Genomic DNA, 19,337 nt, shown 5'->3' with positions numbered 1-19,337 from the left:
GAAGAATAGAAAGGAAAACTGGGCAAATGTGTTCTCTATTTCAAATGAGAGTAGGCAAGAGTAGATGCCCTTATCTTGTTCCTGATTTCAGAGAACATATTCTGTATTTTCCCATGCTTAATATGATGTTGTCTTTACATTTATTATCTACAGATTGTACCACATTGAGTTATATATAGATATATATATATACATATATATAGATATAGATATCCCTTCGATTACAAGTTCCTTTAGGGGTTTTTATCATGAAAAATGTTGAAAATTAGGGCAATTCTCAAACTGTTCAAAGGAAGTAAGTAATAAAGATTAGATTAAAATTATAGAAATGAAACTGATAGGATGAATACAAAGAACTCAATCTAACAAAGAGTTGTTTCTTTGAAACAATAAAGAATGACATTCCCTTGAGCAAACGAAATGAATGAAAGGCCTCAAATAAATAAAATGATAACTGAAATCCCAATTATAGCATATATTGAAAACTTTTAAAAATGGAAAATATGGAAAAAACATGTAAATTTCTAGACATGTAGCACTTACCGAAACTAAGAAAATACAAATGATTCAAATACATAGACACAAATTTAAAACAATATCACAAGCCAGACGCCAGTGGCTCATGCCTGTAATCCTTGCTATTCAGGAGGCTGAGATCTACGCAGTACAGTTTGCAGCCAGCTGAGGCAGCAAAGCCCATGAGACTCTTATCTCCAAGAAACACAAAAAAAGCTGCAAGTGGCACTGTGGCTCATGTGGCAGAGTGCTAGCCTTGAGTGAGAAAGAAGTTCAAGGACAGTGCTCAGACCCAGAGTTTAAGCCCCAGGATTGGAAAAACAAACACACACGCAAATCCTATCACACACAGATGTGGGTGAGAGAGAAGTGTTACGAGCCTGGACCTAGCTTGGGAGGACAAGGCTCTCCTGGCTTCAGATAGGCTGCTGTCCAAGCATTTGGGTCCACTTTAAGTGGGGCAGCAAGCCAACACCCCTCTGCTGAAGGGGAAGCGCCTGAGTGGACGTCATCACCCTGTCCCGTCTGTGACCCACAAGGCCCTGTGGATAGCACGTGAGGATTGGAAACCCTAGGAGGAAGATGGGTCCTCCGGCCTGCCACCACAGGTCAGACTGAAACTTCATTGTTGCTGTGATTCATATGAACAGTCCCTGGTTAACCCCACCCCCCACCCCAAAAAAGTCTATAACCCTATATAATTACCTTTATTTAAAAATCAACCATAAGCATATACTTATTCAACCAATGACATCAAATATATACAAAAAGGAAGTCACTGTGGCTTTGCCCTCAAAAGAACATGATTTGAGAGAAAAGATGGACTGGGGCATTAAAAATGCTAACGAAAAGCTATAAGCCTGTATCTTGTTTCCTAAAACTTTTGAAAAAATACACTAAATGGCAGTTGGAAATTCTACCTGACTTCCGGTCCAGAATGGTCTACAATCATCCTGCTTTCCACGCTGTCACTGCTATTGTACCAACGTTCGGAAATTTCAGTAATGCTGATGAAAGACATTAAGTGCATGTACTTAACTCTCCATCCAGCGACCGCTCTGACTTTCTCTTCTTCTCGGCTTTTGTACACCATTTCTGCTTACAACACTTACTTCCCCTTAACATTCTTACTTTCCAAATTTCTGTTCATGAAATCGACAGCCAGTAAGAGAAAGAGCCTATTTTAAACCTAAGCCCTCCATGCTCACTTTTCACTCCATTAAGGAACAGAGTAAAACTTCCAACAAGAAAATGGCAGAAGAGAACACCTTGTTTCCTCTGTCAGAAACCACATTATTTCTTTAGAAAGGGCCATTCATGTTGTGCAGTAATTAAAACAGGAAGCCGCAGCAGGACTGTCCCCCACACCCATGGAAGGAAGGGGCCGTGGGCAAGAGCAAACTCTGCTGAGACTTGAATTCCCCTGACTCGGCCTTGTTACCTACCCCAAACAGAAAAATTCCCTCCCCTCACGGTTGCTCTTCATGCTGTAGGTCACAGACTCACTGTCAGCACAGAGGAGAGGACAAGACAACTTGGGTGGAAGAGTGGGTAGGCTTTCATTCAGCCTACAAGCCAAATGTTCATATAACGAAAACGAAACTTCAACCATTTTTACAGGTCCTCCACGTATGCAGATGAGAAAGTAACAGCCCAAAGTTTCTTAGGTGAAAACACAGAGCAGACAATTCTGACATACGTATACACGTATGACACGATGTACCTATAATTTGGGCATAAGGACCTCTGTACCCACGAAGGTTACCATGTATCAGTGAAACAAAACCGCCTATTTCTTTACTGGAGGAATTCGGAATCTCCCAAATACCACTGCCCTTTGTAAGAGTAAAAGAGAGAGAGAGAGAGAGAGACAGGCCATGCACACTGTGTCTTAGGCTGACTTGGGGAAGGGTAAGCCTGTAAGAATCACAATGCCAAATTAGTCCTGTTGCATTACTAGTAATTACTGCCTACCAGTAATTTTCTGCCTGGATGATTCATTGTCATCTTGACACTCTTGATATAAAAATAGACCTCTGATTCTTGATGTCTACCTCTCAATTTCTTTCGAGGTTGATTTTATTCCTTGAATTTCTCTTAACTAACTGGCTTTAAGCAAATTAAGATACTATAAACCCAAGAGAGGACGGCAGCTTGGAAAACTGTGGGAGAGAAACTTTCACAAAATAACGTGAGAAAATATAGCCTAATCAAGAAATCGTTTTTTTTTTAAAAAATCGTACTTTTAAGAGAGGTTAAGTAGGAAAAAATATATAAAATATTCATAAAAACATATGAACAAAGTAATACATGTACACTTCCAGCTAAAAATAAATCAAATAGAAAAATAGTTTTCCAATTCAAATAACTTAAACATTTACTGCACTAAATTTGTAGTTGACTGTTTGGAGCATGTTGTTCCATACTAATTTTGACAGTCTGGGCCCGAATGTGGGTTTACTTGGGAGAATCTAAAGATGCCGAAGAGGAGAAGAAAGCCAAGGGCTGGGTGCAGAGTCACTCTGGGCGTTCATGCACGGGGCGCAGCGGTGTGGGAAGCTGGCCGCACTGGTCGCGTAAATCGCCACGGCTCCCAGGCTCACACGGGCTATGGGTGGGGGTAGGTGTACCATAAAAATTTAACTACTACTTAAGTGGCTGAAAGGAGATCCCATCCTTCACACCTCGGATCCCCCAGGGATTGGCAGATAATCCACCCAGGAGAAGATTAGAGTGAAGAGTCAGGACAAATGAGATAAAGTTTATTTTCTAGCTCCTCAAATATTTAAGCTACACAGTTATAGAGAATGTATATTGAAAAAGTCTTTGGAAAGAGTCTTCCTCAGCTTTACCTCTGTGCCCGAGTATACCTGCCAAATATTAAATTTAAAATGCACACTTTCTTAATTTTATTAAATTGAGTCCTACATCAAGGAGTATGTGATCCTTCTGTAATCTTCAAGTGATATGATCACCTTTGCAGAGAAGAAAGGGAGACAAAAGAGTCAGTGGTGGTGAGCACCATGGAATTTATCTAATAATCTACATCCACTCTTACAAAAATACACCGTGTAATCCATTTAAAAATAATAACTGTTTCAGTTCAGTCCCTGTACACAATGCCTCCCTTTGTCCCTTGTAAGTCTCTCAAATGTCTTATTTTAAAGGAATATATAGTACTCCCGGAAGACATTTTCCCATTTCTATTCTCTTCGGCTCCTGCGAGCCCTTGTTCTGTGTGATAAGGCAATCTCCTCCGGGATCTGAGCTGTGTAGTTTCGCACCACGAGTGACAAGGACTCGACTTGAATAACTGCTGTGCGCAGGTTGTAATTATGTCAGCTGGAGTGTTGAACAAGGGGACTGATTAATGTGAGCCCCGGCCCAGGCGCAGTCCCTATCAAAACCTCCGCGTGGGCCAGCAGTGGGGACGGGTTAAAGCAGAAAGACAAAACATGCTGCATCGCCCATGATAGATGAATTGCTCCAACCGTCTTCAGGCAGATGTTCCCGGACAGTATAATATACAATTACTCTGCCTTATCACCTTCCCAGGGACAATAAAGCTTCCTCCTTCTATAGCTCATGTGAGTGAAGGCAAAATTAGTTTTACTTTTACAACACTGACTCACTTATCATGTTGCCTTGATTGTGCTTTTACAGCTAAAGAAAACATGTATTCCACTTTTAAACTAGAAAAAAAAACCTTAAAAATAAAAGCAAAACCTGTTTTGAGTCTCTTTTACAGAAGAGACACAACGTTTGAAAAGACTTGTGTTGAAGAGACTGAAGGAAAGTAATGAAACATTTGTGTGCAAGAACACGGGAGTAAGTCAGCAAGTAAATCTAGATTGCTTAATGGTTACATGCATACCATCATTTTTCAAAGAGCGTGGATAAACACTTAATTGGTGGAACGTTTAATTAAAAATATATTCATGCTGATACGGTCCACCTTTTTCTCAGGCATCCTCATCTGATTCGGGTGCAATACTACGGACACATGCAGTATCTTTTGAGACTCCTTGTGTCTCATCTCAAGAAAGCGGTGCTCACCTAGAAAGGGAGAATATCCTCCTCACCATTTCACTAAAACACCGTTACGAACATGAGAACTTCATTGAAATGGTGAGAGCATTTCCTCAGTTTGCAAAGGGAAAGAGACTTTCAAAGTTGAGAAACAACCTTAAACCCAAATCTAACCCAGAACTCTAACAACCCTATGGCAACAGGACTGATAAAAGCAGCAAGAATTCAAAAGGACTAAAGGAAACCCAGAAGACATCAGACTGTGGAGCAATATCTATGACCTATTTCTGCTTTTTAGTGGTTTAATACAACTGACACCAACACTCAGCACTTATAATACACCTTAAGTCATGAAAACAAATCATGTACCCCATCTTGCCCTAAGGAGTGATAGATTTGCTTTTGCTTTTCATATTATATGGGCACTAACTCCAACATCAACACAGTCTCATGGTAGGACACACACTAGTACAGCAATGTATTCTAGAAATACAGCAATTTGAAGAAACTGCTCATCAATCTAAACAGTTTCTAATAGAAGTTTTGGCACAAGAATACACAGAAAACATCATTAAGTTCAGGACTGGTCAAAGGGGAATATAATGTTCTGATAATTTCCTGGGAAAAGTCAAACAAATACAGGGTGAGTAAAAGGAGATTCTTGTTGGGCAAACAGGCTTCAAGCGCTTTTCCACAGAGGCAGCGATAGGAGATGGCGAGCAGGGCAGGTTGAATGATCGTTCACTTATGTGTAGGTAAGTAATAACATCCTGCTGTGAACCTTAACTATGCTTAAAATTATAGGCACAGTCTGTAAAATAATTAACAACAAAACAGTGGGTAAAAGCAAAACAGGTTATAAATATATATGTGTTCAGGTATCGTCACAAATTCCTCCATTGACTAATGGTAGGTATCCTTTGAGTAATGTAATGATTTATTACTGGTATTAGAAAAATACTAGGGCATTAACAAAAACCTGTTTAAAACATGTATGAGACAATAGGATCTTTTTTCACTTTGCTTTGGCGTGGCATGGACTCGTGGCTGTCTATTTACAAACCCTGAAGTTTTACCACTAAGCCACATGTCCAGGCCTGTTTTCTGCTCCCTAGCTCTTCGATAGGGTCTCACTTCCTGCTGAGGCCCACACCTTCATGGTACCTAGGACAGCAGGTTCATGCCACGACATCCAGCTCTTCAATACCAGGGTCTTGCTACTCTCTGGCTTTAAATCAAATTGGCCTTCCAATTTGAGTTGTGCACAGTGCCGTTGTACCGTCTCAGTTTCCCTTTTTCCTAACTTTAAACACAATATAATCAAATGTAGTGTTGTGCAGCTAGCTGTAGCGTCTGGAATGTAGACACATGGTTAGAGTGGCTGTACAGGAAGCAACCGAATGAAAGGAAGTCCAGTGTGACCACCCCTGTTCTCTCAGCTGCTGGCCCCCTGGCCCGGTCATTATCAATGCTTTCGCTGCTCCCTACAAATCCAGGAAACAGGCACACTGAACATCTCTTCACCACTGCATGCTTACCTAGTTTTCTCTTTGCATAACCTTACTAAAACTGGTCTACCACAAAGCACCTAGCCTCCTGGTGACAGTGGTTACAGTTTCCTATTTCACTCTACCCCTGGTCTCTCTCTGCTTGTTGCAGAATTCTCTTCCCAGAATTCCCTTCCATGTCTCTGAAAATAATACTCAGCCTCTCAAGTACTAGTTAATTGCTTCAATGCTTTCCTTGTTTTCCACACTTTAAAGGAGAATTATCAAGTTCAGGAATGCCTTCCAGTAAAACTGACTTGTATGTTCAATGACATGTCCACCTGGGTCTCCTGTGGGTATCTGAAAGACAGTGATTGTCAGACCACACTCAGTGTCACTTTCCTAAACATTCAGTCTAGCACTGCCTGAAGAAACGGCACCAGCCCTTACCCAGGAGCCCGGGCCCACACACCAAAGATCACAAAATCTGCCACCTCTCCTCATAGTTCATTCATCTGGTTAGCATGTTCTTCCATTGTACTTTCCAGACTGGAGATGGAGTAGGCCTTAATCTGTCCTATCGTCTTTCTGTGCCTTTAAATAATCTCCCAGCTTCTGTTGTGTGCTTTCAGAGCCATGTCTGCAGACATTCAGTGACCTGGCACTGTCATTTTTACTGCTCCACATTCTTCATCCCTGGCCCTGCTACCTTTGTAGTCAAATTCAGCCTCTGCAGCATGGACAGTGGTAAAATCCCCCAGGTACTTCCTGTGGCCCACTATGCCCCGAGTCCTACAACCCTGCCATGCTGAGTGAGAAGACAGTTTAAATCAAAAGAATAATTTGGGAGTAGAGAGTGACAAAAATCTAAAATTAAGGTGATTTTAGATATTCAGGTCAAAGCAAATTTATCAAGTTTCATTATCAAGTATTATTTAATCCCCAAACACTTTAATCTAAGAGATACATTACCTTACTTAAGGGTAAGCATTCAACATTTGCCACATTTTCTTTCAATGGGAAAAGTATTCGTTTCATGATGTTTCAGATCTGCACTAAAAGCTGTAATTTACCATGAAGAAACAAAGCACAAGGAGGAAGGGAGCTAGAAATGCTCATCGGCAAACAGTCAGAACCTAAGCGGTAAGAATGGCCAGCGTCACAGCTGATGTGAGAGATAAAATGGAAGACTGCTACTGCTTACCAAGAATTAAGCAAAGGCATTAAGAATAGGTTGACTCTAAGGATTTTTGGAGAAGATTAATACTAAGTTCAAGTTCCCTATAGGTAAAAGTATCAGGTTACACATTATGTTATGGAATAATAAATCCTAGTTTATTTGAATTATAGCTCACTTGTAGCTCTGTAGTAATAAGATTTTTTTTAACGACAAAAAAAAGAACGGTTCAGGGTTATTTTTCTAGAATTTCTTATAACAGAGTAAGGAGGAAAATAATGTAAGTAGAACAACCCAAATCTGTGCCACATTCCCTTAATGAAATAAAGGTGTAAATTTATAAAAGATATAGTACTGCCTTTATAGAAATTCTTAAGGAAAAGCTGATGTCCACAATATATGCTACTATAAAGAAGAGAACCATCTTATTCCATAAAGGGAGTTTGAGGTGTCCGAAGTATGCGGCTAGAGAAAGTTTCTCTGACTCACTCTGCCTCATACAAATGACTACATGATCATTGTGTTCCAACTTTTTCTTTGCTATCTTTCCTCCATTTTCTATGAATTTGGAACAGGGCCAGAAGAGGCAATATTTCAGAATATGAGATCAGTGAGTTTTTGCAAACACTTCTGCAGTCTGAGTCCCTCTGTTCTGCCAGGCTCTCTCCCCTCCGACCCGCCACCGAGGCTGGCGGGAGCAGCGCCCGGTGAGGCACAGGCTAGCCTGTGCCTGCTGTCCAGCCCCCTGGTGATTAGACTGTTTGCTTAATAAGCTTCATGGTATGAGCTTCTAACAACCACAGGATATAGATAGTTACATCGTAAAATGTTTTGTTGTGTGATAATAGCTCTAGTGTCTGAGGAATACACCATTATGCAAGACACTATTGCCCAAAAAAATATTTTCTATTTTTTTCATCTCTAAGGCCTTCCTTTCTACCACAATACATACAGATATATCTAACTACCACCCAGGGGACTGTCCATAGTAATTCCTTGTAGAAAGACCATCCCCAAAGATAGCTTTGGTCCTTTCATAATGACTGGATTTGGGATTAAACAACAGCAGGTTAAATAAACATGTTTATCTAGATTCTACTTTAAGAGATAGCAGAGGGAATGTATGGTCACTTTGTGCTCAAAATGGTTCTTCTAATTGATCTGTGATCTCAATGCCTGTTTTAGCTACTTCAACAAACAAAACTTACTTACAGTGATAAACAAAAGAGGAATCTCAGATACTTATCTTCTTAAAGAGATGGAACAAATTGGTAACTTTTAATGCTAAGGAATCTATTTACTTAAAAGATATGATTTTTTTTTACTTAATCAAGCTTTTTTTGTAGAACAGAATCATCAATATTAACTAAAAGCCAGCCACCAATTCCTGTGCTAGATCAGCAATAGTATACTAGCTGAAACAAAAATTAACAGCTATGCTTGCGTGTTTTAAAACAACAAAGCAAAGTATAAACAAAATAAACTGTTTAGGAAAGCAATATTAAACAAAAAAATAGAAAACAAACTAAGACAATTAAAACTATTTTAACTATTAAAGTTTAAAAATTCACTGATGACATCATCAGAGAAAAGTAGGAAATACTTCAGGATTTTTTTGCTGCAACAAGTAGATACGAGATGAAATACACACACACACACACACACACACACACACACACACACACACACACGCTGGCAGGCTCCATTATAGAAAAGATGAAAAGATGTGCTATGAGAACAGCATCCTTATTTTATTAGGAAAGTCGTGGGGAAAATCCCATCCCCTCTACTTACCAGAAACTTTGATTCTGCGTAAAGGAAAGTACAATGCTCTAGACTATCACCTGCACTCATGCTAGGAGAGTTTTGAAGCCATATTAATGCTTGGCAATGACCAAACAAGTTTTCCAAGCCAGCCATGATACTACCATCTCCTGGCTGAAGTATGCAGAGGTAGCAATCAGCAAGGCACAAGGTGCCCACCAGCAAGCAATACAAAGTGGTGGGGACACAGTCATGTTTCCAGAAGAAATAAGTCACCATAATCTGAAGGGAGCTATTATCCTACAAAAAGTGTGAGAAATAACTGGCTGTGTGGGTTTTAGAGTGATCTTTAGTTCTGGTCCATTCGGTTTTTTTATTCCATTAAGTAGATTAGCAGTTACAATACACTATAAAGCAACTGAGATTTGAGAAGAATAAATAGTGATGCAGTATTGAATGGTACCTTAAAAATACAAATGGTACAAAAAATAGCTTTGAGATAAACTTGCTTTTAGCAACAACCAAGTGGCATGAAATGCAAGGCACGTCCATAGGAGTACTAGGTATTCTCATTTTCATTATTTTAACCTGTCTATATTCTAAGAAATTTCAAATCTCTATTTACTCCCCACCCCAATCCTTCTACTTCTGAATAGTATGCTGTTCATTCTTCCTATTGGCATATATGATGTACCACTGTAAACATTCTTTTTGTCTTACTATTTGTGGGCAAAAACAAGGTATATTCTCACAGAGCCTTCCCTCTCACAACTGATGGAGGTGCACAGGAAGCCAAAAGAAAGCTGGAACTCTCTGGAGAGATAATCCAAAGAAGAACACTATTCCCTCTGGAGTTTATGTCTTCCTAGCTTAGGATCCTGCTAAAACAAATGAAGACAGAACAATGAATTCATCCGTATATTGGATTTTTTAATGCCACAGTTTCTAAGAACATTTGCAGTATTACTTAACTATTCATAGGAGACATAAAATGATTAGAACTTGAAATTGTATCAAAATACATATTATCAACTATGACCTGAAAACATTTTGAATGCCCGAGGCATGTTATGTAAATATCTCTTTAAGGACCAGAGAAGTAACTTAGTAGAGATTACTTGCATAGCATGAACATGCCCTGGGTTTGATCTCCAGCACTGCAAAAACAATAGGAAGAAGGAGATCTTTGAGTAATATCTGCTTAGAAAATGAAGGCAGACTTTCAGAAGCAGGACCGTCAATGCTGTCTTTTTGGTCAGGGTTGCTTAAAATTTCCCTAAAAGTGTTTTGAGTAATAAGCAAGGGTCAGACAAGATATCGAAAGTATTTATCACAAAATTTTAAGATACACACACACACACACATACACACCAGAAAATTCCATTCCACTCATATGAAAACATGTAAATCTAATGCTTAGAATTATAGACCAAGATGGAAAAATGAATAAATAAACAGGATGTAGGCAATGTGGCAAAAGGCAAGCACACTTCGAGTGGAGATATCATGCCCTAAGTTAAGAAATTCTCCCTCCTGCAAAATAGAAAGGAAAAGCCTCTTGAGTTAAAAAAATTAATCAGCTAGTGACTTCTATAAAAAATCAATGTCTGAGAACTAATTAGCTATCAAGTAGGGGGAAAAAATCTCAGAATACATTTCTTAGGACCAGCAAAACTATAGAGTAGATTTTTAATTTAGGGTGGCTATTGAAGACTTTATTCCTCAGCTCCAGGAGATTAAATATTTCTATTTGAGACTATTTTCTAGCAGTGAATATAAAATAAAAATAGTGAAAAAGGAACAGAGTATAAAATATTTAAAGAGGTCATATAAGACGTATTAAGAAAATTATGAATTTGAGAAAAAAACAACAACAGGTAAAACTCATCTTAAGGAACAGAAGCTATCTCAAGTTCAGTAATATAAATACAACAAGGAAGCAAAAAAGCCACCAGAGGCTGGGTTGGAATTTCAGTTTTACAAGACACCATTTTATAATGGTTTATAGGCTTGTCCTCGATGCTTTGAATATAGCTATATATGGTGTTTTTTCATGGCTTATATTTACAAACTCAGTGTATTTCCCCACTAACGCCTAAGAAAAAGCAAAGGCATGCAACAGGAAGGTAAGTTTCATACATAAGAAAAGCCCAATGTCACCACTTAAGTAAAATTTATTTTCTTTTCCTATATAGGCCCATGTGATGAGACAATCAGGCAGATTGACATTAACCAATTCTACAAGGAAGAACACATTTTACCCTGAGGAAGGACACCGACTACCACATACGTTCCAGTACACATGCTCAGTTTTGACCTCTAATTCATATAGAGGTGAGCATACACAACAAAAGGAAAGAGCATAGGTTTGTTTTAATGTAGTGTTCAACTAGAAAATCAGTTGCACAAATGATATGGTAAAACAGAATAGATTGAGCCTAAACTTAGGCTTGGAAATTACAATATGAAGAAAAAAGTTATGGAGGAATAATGGAATATACAGATTTGTAATGGATTCGAAATTTAGATATTCTAGACAGGAAAAGCTAAGGGAAAAGGTTCATGTTTACATCTAAATAGAATGAGATGTCATTGCCTAAATTAATAATGCAAACTTGAAAAATGGCCCTAAGTTCAATAGACCAATTACACAATTCTTTTGTAAACAAATCTACATTCACATTTTTCATGAACAATTATAACTACTAGTTTTTCTGCACTAATGTTCAATCTATAAATTGAGAAATGTATTTTCAAATGAAATTTAGATGCTATTTCAATTTCTTATAAAACAAATTTACCTGAAAATAAATGATAATAATGAGATTTAGGAATTCTCTGCAGAAATAAGTTTTTTTTTCTACTTGTACTAAGCAAATGGAACCATTTATAGGAAACATACAAAATAAATATTTTAAAGAATGAAATGTTATATAAAAATAACTGGTGGGCAGACATGCCCAGAGTTTCATTTTGCTGTGACTACCTTCGGCAAATGTTCCGGCTCAAGTTTTCCTTGTGGAAAGGTATGGCACCTTGTTCCCGTCAGGTACCTTATGGGATCGTGGTCATTCTGCCTTCCCACAACAGAACAATCTTTTGAAATCACTATGATATTCATTTTAAAATCTTGTGTCCTCATTTGCCCAAAAAAAGGTGTATGCTCTAATTTCCACATTTTATCCACAGTGCCTAACTTCAGAACAATTATTATGTTTGAAAGCTCTTTGCTGCGGCTAGCTTGCATTTTGTTCCCTCATAACAGCAAACGAACCCCAAATACCCAGAAGAATAAACCTCGTAAACGAAGAGAAGAGGTATACTTTATTTATTTTCGGCAATAATAAAATTATTCAGAAGTGGAAAGAAAGAGAAAAATGACACTTTTACAAGAACAAGATTTGGTGGGCAGCAGTGGGTGGAAGTGTCTCAAGCACTAACTCACAGGCCGGTGGCGATACACACGCAGAGCATGAGCTCCTGACTGCAGTTCACCGCACAGGGGCAGCCTGGCCGGGGTCCCGCGGGCTCTCAGCACCACTCTACAGAAGGGTTGCTATTTAAGGAGACAGCCAGCATGGGGAAAAGGTCTATGACCTGAGCCTAAGCCATAAACACAATCAACTGTCAAAACAAGGAGATACACTGCGTACCTGAGTCACAAGTGTATCAAAGCAATGTAGGATCAGGGAAAAAGACAAATCACGCCTCTGTACTATTGAAAGAAAAACACACCCTAATAAAAAATTCCAGAAATGTGCTTTTAAAAATCATGGATATGAAACGAGAATTAGAAGCAAATATTTTCAAGTTAAAAGGTGAAAATGGTGTTCGTGTCAAAAACGTAGTCCATTTGAGTATTAGGGATCAGTGTCACTTGAAGTGTGCAGGTAACACAGTCAATGCATGAGAGCCGTTTTTCAAACTAGGCACTGGGAAACTGTAAAGTGTTTGAACAAAAATTCAAAATTGATTTTTTTTTTTTTTGGCCAGTCCTGGGCCTTGGACTCAGGGCCCGAGCACCGTCCCTGGCTTCTTCCCGCTCAAGGCTAGCACTCTGCCACAGCGCCGCTTCTGGCCGTTTTCTGTATGTTTTCTGTATATGTGGTGCTGGGGAATCGAACCTAGGGCCTCGTGCATCCGAGGCAGGCACTCTTGCCACTAGGCTATATCCCCAGCCCCAAAATTGATTTTTGATTTAATTAAACTGTAGGTACTCCAAAAAAAACGCCATCTTGGCATATATTTATTATAAGTAACACAGTAGATCTGCAGGAGGCCGACACTGCGCAGTAACTCACTGAATGGGTCAAACACAACCGCAAGTTGGAATAAAGACCTGAAGCCATGCTAAAGTTGCTACTTGAAGAGCTGAGAGTAGACCCCGAGTGTACCACATGCAAGGCTCTGTCCTAGCATCACAGAACTAGGCTGTTCCTACAAGTAACTCAAATTTTACAAATAAAGCTAAAGCGCTTCATGAAGGCCACAGAGTGACTGAGTGCTGGGGCTGAATACTTCATGCGGGCTGTGCACCAACACGCCTCCTCATGCTGTGAGTTGAGCCCACAGGAAAACAAGAACCGATGTCAAGGCTAAGTCAGCAACAGCAGTCACTCCTTGTGACTCCTTGTGACTGCTGTCAAAACTGTTACAGGCTGGGAATGTGGCCTAGTGGTAGAATGTTGCCTAGCATGCATGCATGAAGCCCTGGGCTCGATTCCTCAGCACCACGTAAATAGAAAAAGCTGGAGGTGGCGCTGTGCCTCAAGTGGTAGACTGCTAGCCTTGAGCAAAACGAAGCCAGGGACAGTGCTCAGGCCCAGTCAAAGCCCCAAGACTGGCCAAAACAAAACAAAAAAAAAAAAACAGTGTTACTATGCTATCTGTTAATGGTACACTGAGTAAATATTACAGACGGTAACTATGAAATACACCTGAAACTGGTAAACACTCCTTGATCTCTTTCATATGTGGAATTCCGCATTTACCCTTATTTAATACAATAATACAAACAGCAGTTTGGCTGAACAGTTTGATGGTCCAAACCTGTAGCATCTAGGTACTGGAGAGGTGGAGATCAAGAGCATCACAACTCCAGCGCAGCCCAGGCTAAGAGTTCACAAGACCCACTAGTGATACGCAACAGTAAGACTCAGGACGCAATCTCTGAGGGTCACCTTTTAAAGCCAGCCAAGGTGAGAAAGCTCATCAGACTCTTATTTCCAATCAAGCACAAAGAAAGCTGGAGGTGGAACTGTGGCTCAAGTGCTAAAGAACAGCACCTGGGCCCTGAGTTAATGCCAGGACCAGCACAAAAAAAGCAGGGTGGGGTGGAGAGGAGGGGGCGAGAGGGTCGCAAGTCCCTTATCTTCACCAGTTACAAAGCCAGTTGTGAACCAGGCATTGGAGGCTCCAGTCTGTATTCCTAGGTACTCAGGAGGCTAAGACTGGATGATCAAGGCTTGAAGCCAGCCAGGGCAGGGATGTCCATGAGACCCTTCTCTCCAATTAATCACGGGGGGAGGGGGGGGAGCCAGAAGTGGCTATGTGGCTCAAGTGCTGGAGTGCTTAGCGTTGGGCAAATAAGATCTCAGGGACAGTGCCCCCAAGCCCAGAGTTATAGCCCCAGGACCAGCAAAAAAAGAAAAAAAAACTAAAGCAGGGGTGGAAACAAATACAAGGCTCTGAGTGCACACTTCAATACAGATAGATAGATAGATAGATAGATAGATAGATAGATAGATAGATACAGATAGATAAAAACATATATAGGCTACAGACTAAAATGCATATAATCCTACACAGTGAGAGTAATAATTAAAGGAGCTGTTTATAACTTTCTAATTGCCTTTTTTGTTTTAGAGGGGAAGGCAATTATGGTGTTCTCTGTAATAAGGGAAAGAACATTTGATAATGTTTAATTTTTGCAGAACCCATATTATTAGCATTTTAAAATTTCTATGTCTGCTTCTAATTGGTTCACCATTTACCCAAATTTCCAAGAAATACCAATAGTTTTATATGAAGAGAATCCATAAAATGTTGAATAAGTAAACAAATAATGAATGCAATAGATCTGTAATATCTCTATACTAGTCAATGACCTCTCACATGCGGCCGGTAACAGCGATTATGGCCGTGTATTTGTCGAGTGCACTGACCACACGCATTGGAGCACGAGAGCACGGTGTGATTTGTACAGAAGGCCCCGTGTTGAACGGACACGCTGCCCTATTCAGTGGAAATGGACGCCCGTCTCCGCAGTCGGTGTGCCAGCCCCAGTGAGGTCCTCGGCTGTGCTCCAGCCGGCGCCCTGACAGTGGCAGGCGAGCTCCTCGGGGACCCAGCCTCCAGGTGCGTCCCGGCTCCCAGACACAGGAGAGCTCCAGGCAGGTGCGGGCCTGCGAGGAGCTCTGCGTGCCATCCTCCCTGCCACCACCTCTCCTCACAGCCCGGAGGGTGGCCAGGGGTGGGACTGAGGAAGAGCATGACCGCACAAGTCCCACAGGCACTTGGCGCCAGGACCTCGGCTGGCTCAAGGGCGTCTGTGCGCCCCTCTCACTCGAGTCCATTTACAAGTCCCGGCTTCTGCGCTAATCCCTTTAAGGACGAAGTACTCTTCATTCTCCCCCTCCGTGAGCATTTCACTCACGGTAAACAAGATACTGTACATATGCTGGATAACAAATTGCCTACTGACTTTCAACTTAGAGCAATGAAACTCAACACTGGAAAGTCGGGTGGAAAAAAAGAAGAGAATGATATAGCAAGATGATAAAAACAAAGCCAGACCCAGTGACTCACAGCCGTAAGCCCGGCTACACAGCAGGTGGAGATGGTAGGACTGAAGGTCAAGAACACTATGGACAAAAAGGTAGTGTGAGCCCAGTTGAACAAATAACACAGGAGTGGTGGCTCCCACCTATAATCCCAGACACATAGCAGGCACAGGCAGGGAGATCACTGTCTAAGGCCAGTCCTGGATAAAAAGATGAAACTATATCCAAAAATAACTAAAGCAGATGGGGAGATGGCCAGGAAACTTAGCTGTGTACCAAAACAAGACCATGATTTCAAACCCCAGTACTGCCAAGATGAAACAACAATGAAAATGCAATGAATTCCGTATTTACAGTTCACAAAACTGTGTATGATACTAGGATGGGGGACAGACACCATTATAAATCTGTTCAAAGCCAGAAGACATGCACCACTCACAAGGAAATCTTAAAGTTCTCGTTAAAGGACTCGCATATACAGAGGAGGGGTTGTCTGCAGAATCTATACCAACTGCTCATTTTACTGAAAAAAAAACTGCTCTAAAATATAAATATTTTAAGAAAATTATTTAAATTAGGTACCAAAATAAGCTCTCAAGTTTATATACAGCCAAGCACTGGTGGCTCACACCTGTAATCTTAGCTATTCAGGAGGCTGAGATCAGAGGATCACAGTTCAAAGCCAGCCTGGGCAGGTAAGTCCATGAGACACTTATCTCCAAGTAACCACCAGGAAACTGGAAGTGGATCTGTGGCTCAAAGCAATAGAGTGTGAGCCTTGAGCAAAGTGCCTAGGCCCGGAATTCAAGCCCAGTGACTAAAAGAAAAAAACAAAAAACAAAGCAAAACAGTGTGTGTGTGTGTGTGTGTGTGTGTGTGGATGTGTGTGTGTGTGTGGATGTGTGTGGTTTAGATGGAGCTCTACCGCGTGAGCCACACCACCAAGCAGCTTTTTCGAAGGCTTTTTACTTTTCTTTTTTCTTTTCCGTGCCATCCTGGGTCTTAAGCTCAGGGCCTAAACACTGACTCTGAGGCTTAGGTGCTCAGGGCTGCCAGCACTCTACCAGTTGAACCAAAAGTCCACTTCAGGCCTGACCGTGGTTAACTCAAGATAAAGAGTCTCACAGACTTTCTTGTCCAGGCTGGCTTTGAACCACAATCCTCAGATCTCAGCCACTTGAGTAGCTAGGATGACAGGTGTGGCCACCAGTGCCCAGCAAAGTAATTTTTATAGTGATTAGCGCGCGCGCACACACACACACACACACACACACGCACACGCACGCCAGAATTAAGCCTATGTTTGGTGATACTGAAGTCTGAACTGAGGGCCTTGTGCTTGCAAGGCAGGTATTCTACCACTTGATCCACTCCTCTGCCCCATGGCTGACTCTTCTCCACAGGACAGCCTCGAGCTATAGAATTCTGTGGATCTCTGACATCCGAGCAGCTGGGAATACAGGCATGAACAACCAAGACCCAGCATGCAGTCATGTGCTCAAGTATGCTAACTCACGCTCATTAGGGAAACTGTCAAGGTCCTGGTGGCCTGGGGGTGCCAGTCTGGCTCGTTACCTGTAATCGCACCAGGGGCATCTGTATGGCTTCTCTCCGGTGTGCACTCGCTTGTGCCGCGTCAGGTGGGACTGGGTGGTGGAGGCGAAGTTACACTCATCGCATTTGAAAGGTTTTTCTCCTGGAACACAACAAAAATGTACGTGAATAATAACGGCTGGGTATGGGGACAAAGCCAAGCGTTGACAGTCTGTAAAGAAACTGATTTCCATCCGGGTGCCAGTGACATACACCAGGAATCCTAGAGATCCAGGAGGCTGAGATCTGAGCATCACTGTTCGAAGCTAGCTCAGCCAGGAAAGTTCGTGAGACTCTTATCTCCAATTAATCACAGAGAAAGCAGGAAGTGCTGCTGTGGCTCAAGTAGCAGAGAGCTGGCTTTGAGCAAAAGGAGTCCAAGGAGAGTGCCCAGGCCCAGAGTTAAAGCCCCAGGACTGGAAAACAAACAACAAAAAAGAAAAAAGAAAAGAAGAGAAAGGAAAAGGAAAGGAAAGAGGAGAAGAGAAGAGTAGAGAAGAGAAGAGAAGAGAAGAGAAGAGAAGAGAAGAGAAGAGAAGAGAAGAGAAGCTGATTTTTGTAAGTATACAGAATATCATTCCATGGGCCCACACAATTGGGATACTTGAGTGTTTATTGTCAGAGACAGAAATTTAGAAAAAAATTCATTTTTTCTGTATTAGAATATAAGCAAGGTATATAGCACACAGGTGAGGTGTGTCTTGTTCTAAATTGTAGGTATGGATTCACACTGTATCTGATATGATGCTGCTGCAAGCTATCAAAGCCATCAGAAAAAGCAAAAAGTGCATTTAAAATTCTGGCAAAACATACCACAGAGGTGTACTTTGAATATAGACTTTAAAATTTACTAAATTACTAACCTTAAGTATAAAGAAAAAAGGGAAAGGGATTATGTCTCCAGATGTAGAGTGGCAGCCTATCAAGTAGGAGAATCAGCATTAAAACCTCAGCAGTAAACAACAACAAGGAAAGAGGCAAATAAGAGCAAACACTCAAACCTGTAACAAAGCAGTCAAACCTCAAGAGCACAGCAGCCCTGTGCAGACAGGGCCCCGGGACCAGGGCAGCAGAGCTGCTGTTCCTAACAAAGTGAAGCCCAGCTCCTCAAATTCCTCTTGTTCTTCTCCATACGCACCCCTCCCTGAAACACACATGTGCCCGTGTGTGTGTGCACGCGGGCACATGCGAGCACACACACACACACAATTTACCAGTTGCTTTTCTGTTTTAGTTTTTATGTGGCAGTTTTCTTCTTGTCAGTAACATAAAGCGCACAAAGGGTTTTTTCATCATGTTTACAATGAGTACACACTTTGATCATAGTGACTCATCTCTATTTCTGTTAGACACCCTTGTACCTCTCTCCTCCTTTGTAACAGGTGTTGGTATGTTTCCCTGTGCTATGTTCATACTTCTTATCTAAGAATATACTCCTATGGTATAGTGCCCCATCAGAACCAGCTTTCCCCCCTTCCTGGGTGCTGGTAAAGGTCGGGGGAGGGAGACCCACATATGAGTGCAAACATGCACTGCTTGTCTTTCTTAGCTTGGCTTAACTCATTCGCTTGATGATCTCCAGTAACAACCACTGATCTGCAAATGACATAATTTTGTTGATGGTGGAACAATATTCTGATGTTATGTATGTACCACGCATTATCCAGTTATGTTTGCTGGGCACTTGGGCTGGTTCCAGATCTTGCCTATTGAAAGCAGTGCAGGTATCTCCTATATGTTTAAAATCACAAGAATTCCCAGTTTCTAGTTCTACCTCCTTGGGCTGGCAAGAATGTAAAATATGGCTATTTAAATTTTATTAGTGCAAATTTAAATTTAAAAATAGATACTCAACTCAGCTATTGAAACATGTTTAAATATGGCTACAACAGCTTAGGGATGTGAATGTACACTTAGAATGGCAAGTCTTATCAAACCTAAATATAGATTATGTACTCTGAATGCAAATTTATCCTAGGAAATAGGATA

At 41.0% G+C, this 19,337-nt stretch overlaps 1 protein-coding gene across 1 annotated transcript in view; it reads right to left on the bottom strand.

Annotated features, from left to right (window-relative positions):
* Znf407 (zinc finger protein 407) overlaps window positions 1-19,337 on the bottom strand; it is a 368,981-nt gene that overhangs the window by 125,568 nt on the left and 224,076 nt on the right. The window contains 1 exon segment of the mRNA XM_048363049.1: window positions 17,331-17,451. Within this exon segment, the coding sequence (XP_048219006.1) occupies window positions 17,331-17,451 (121 nt within the window).

This window comes from Perognathus longimembris, chromosome 15 (assembly GCF_023159225.1).
Source record: "Perognathus longimembris pacificus isolate PPM17 chromosome 15, ASM2315922v1, whole genome shotgun sequence".
NCBI classification, from domain to species: domain Eukaryota; kingdom Metazoa; phylum Chordata; class Mammalia; order Rodentia; family Heteromyidae; genus Perognathus; species Perognathus longimembris.
Note: the sequence above shows the minus strand (reverse complement) of the source record. Positions and strands in the feature narration are given on the sequence as shown.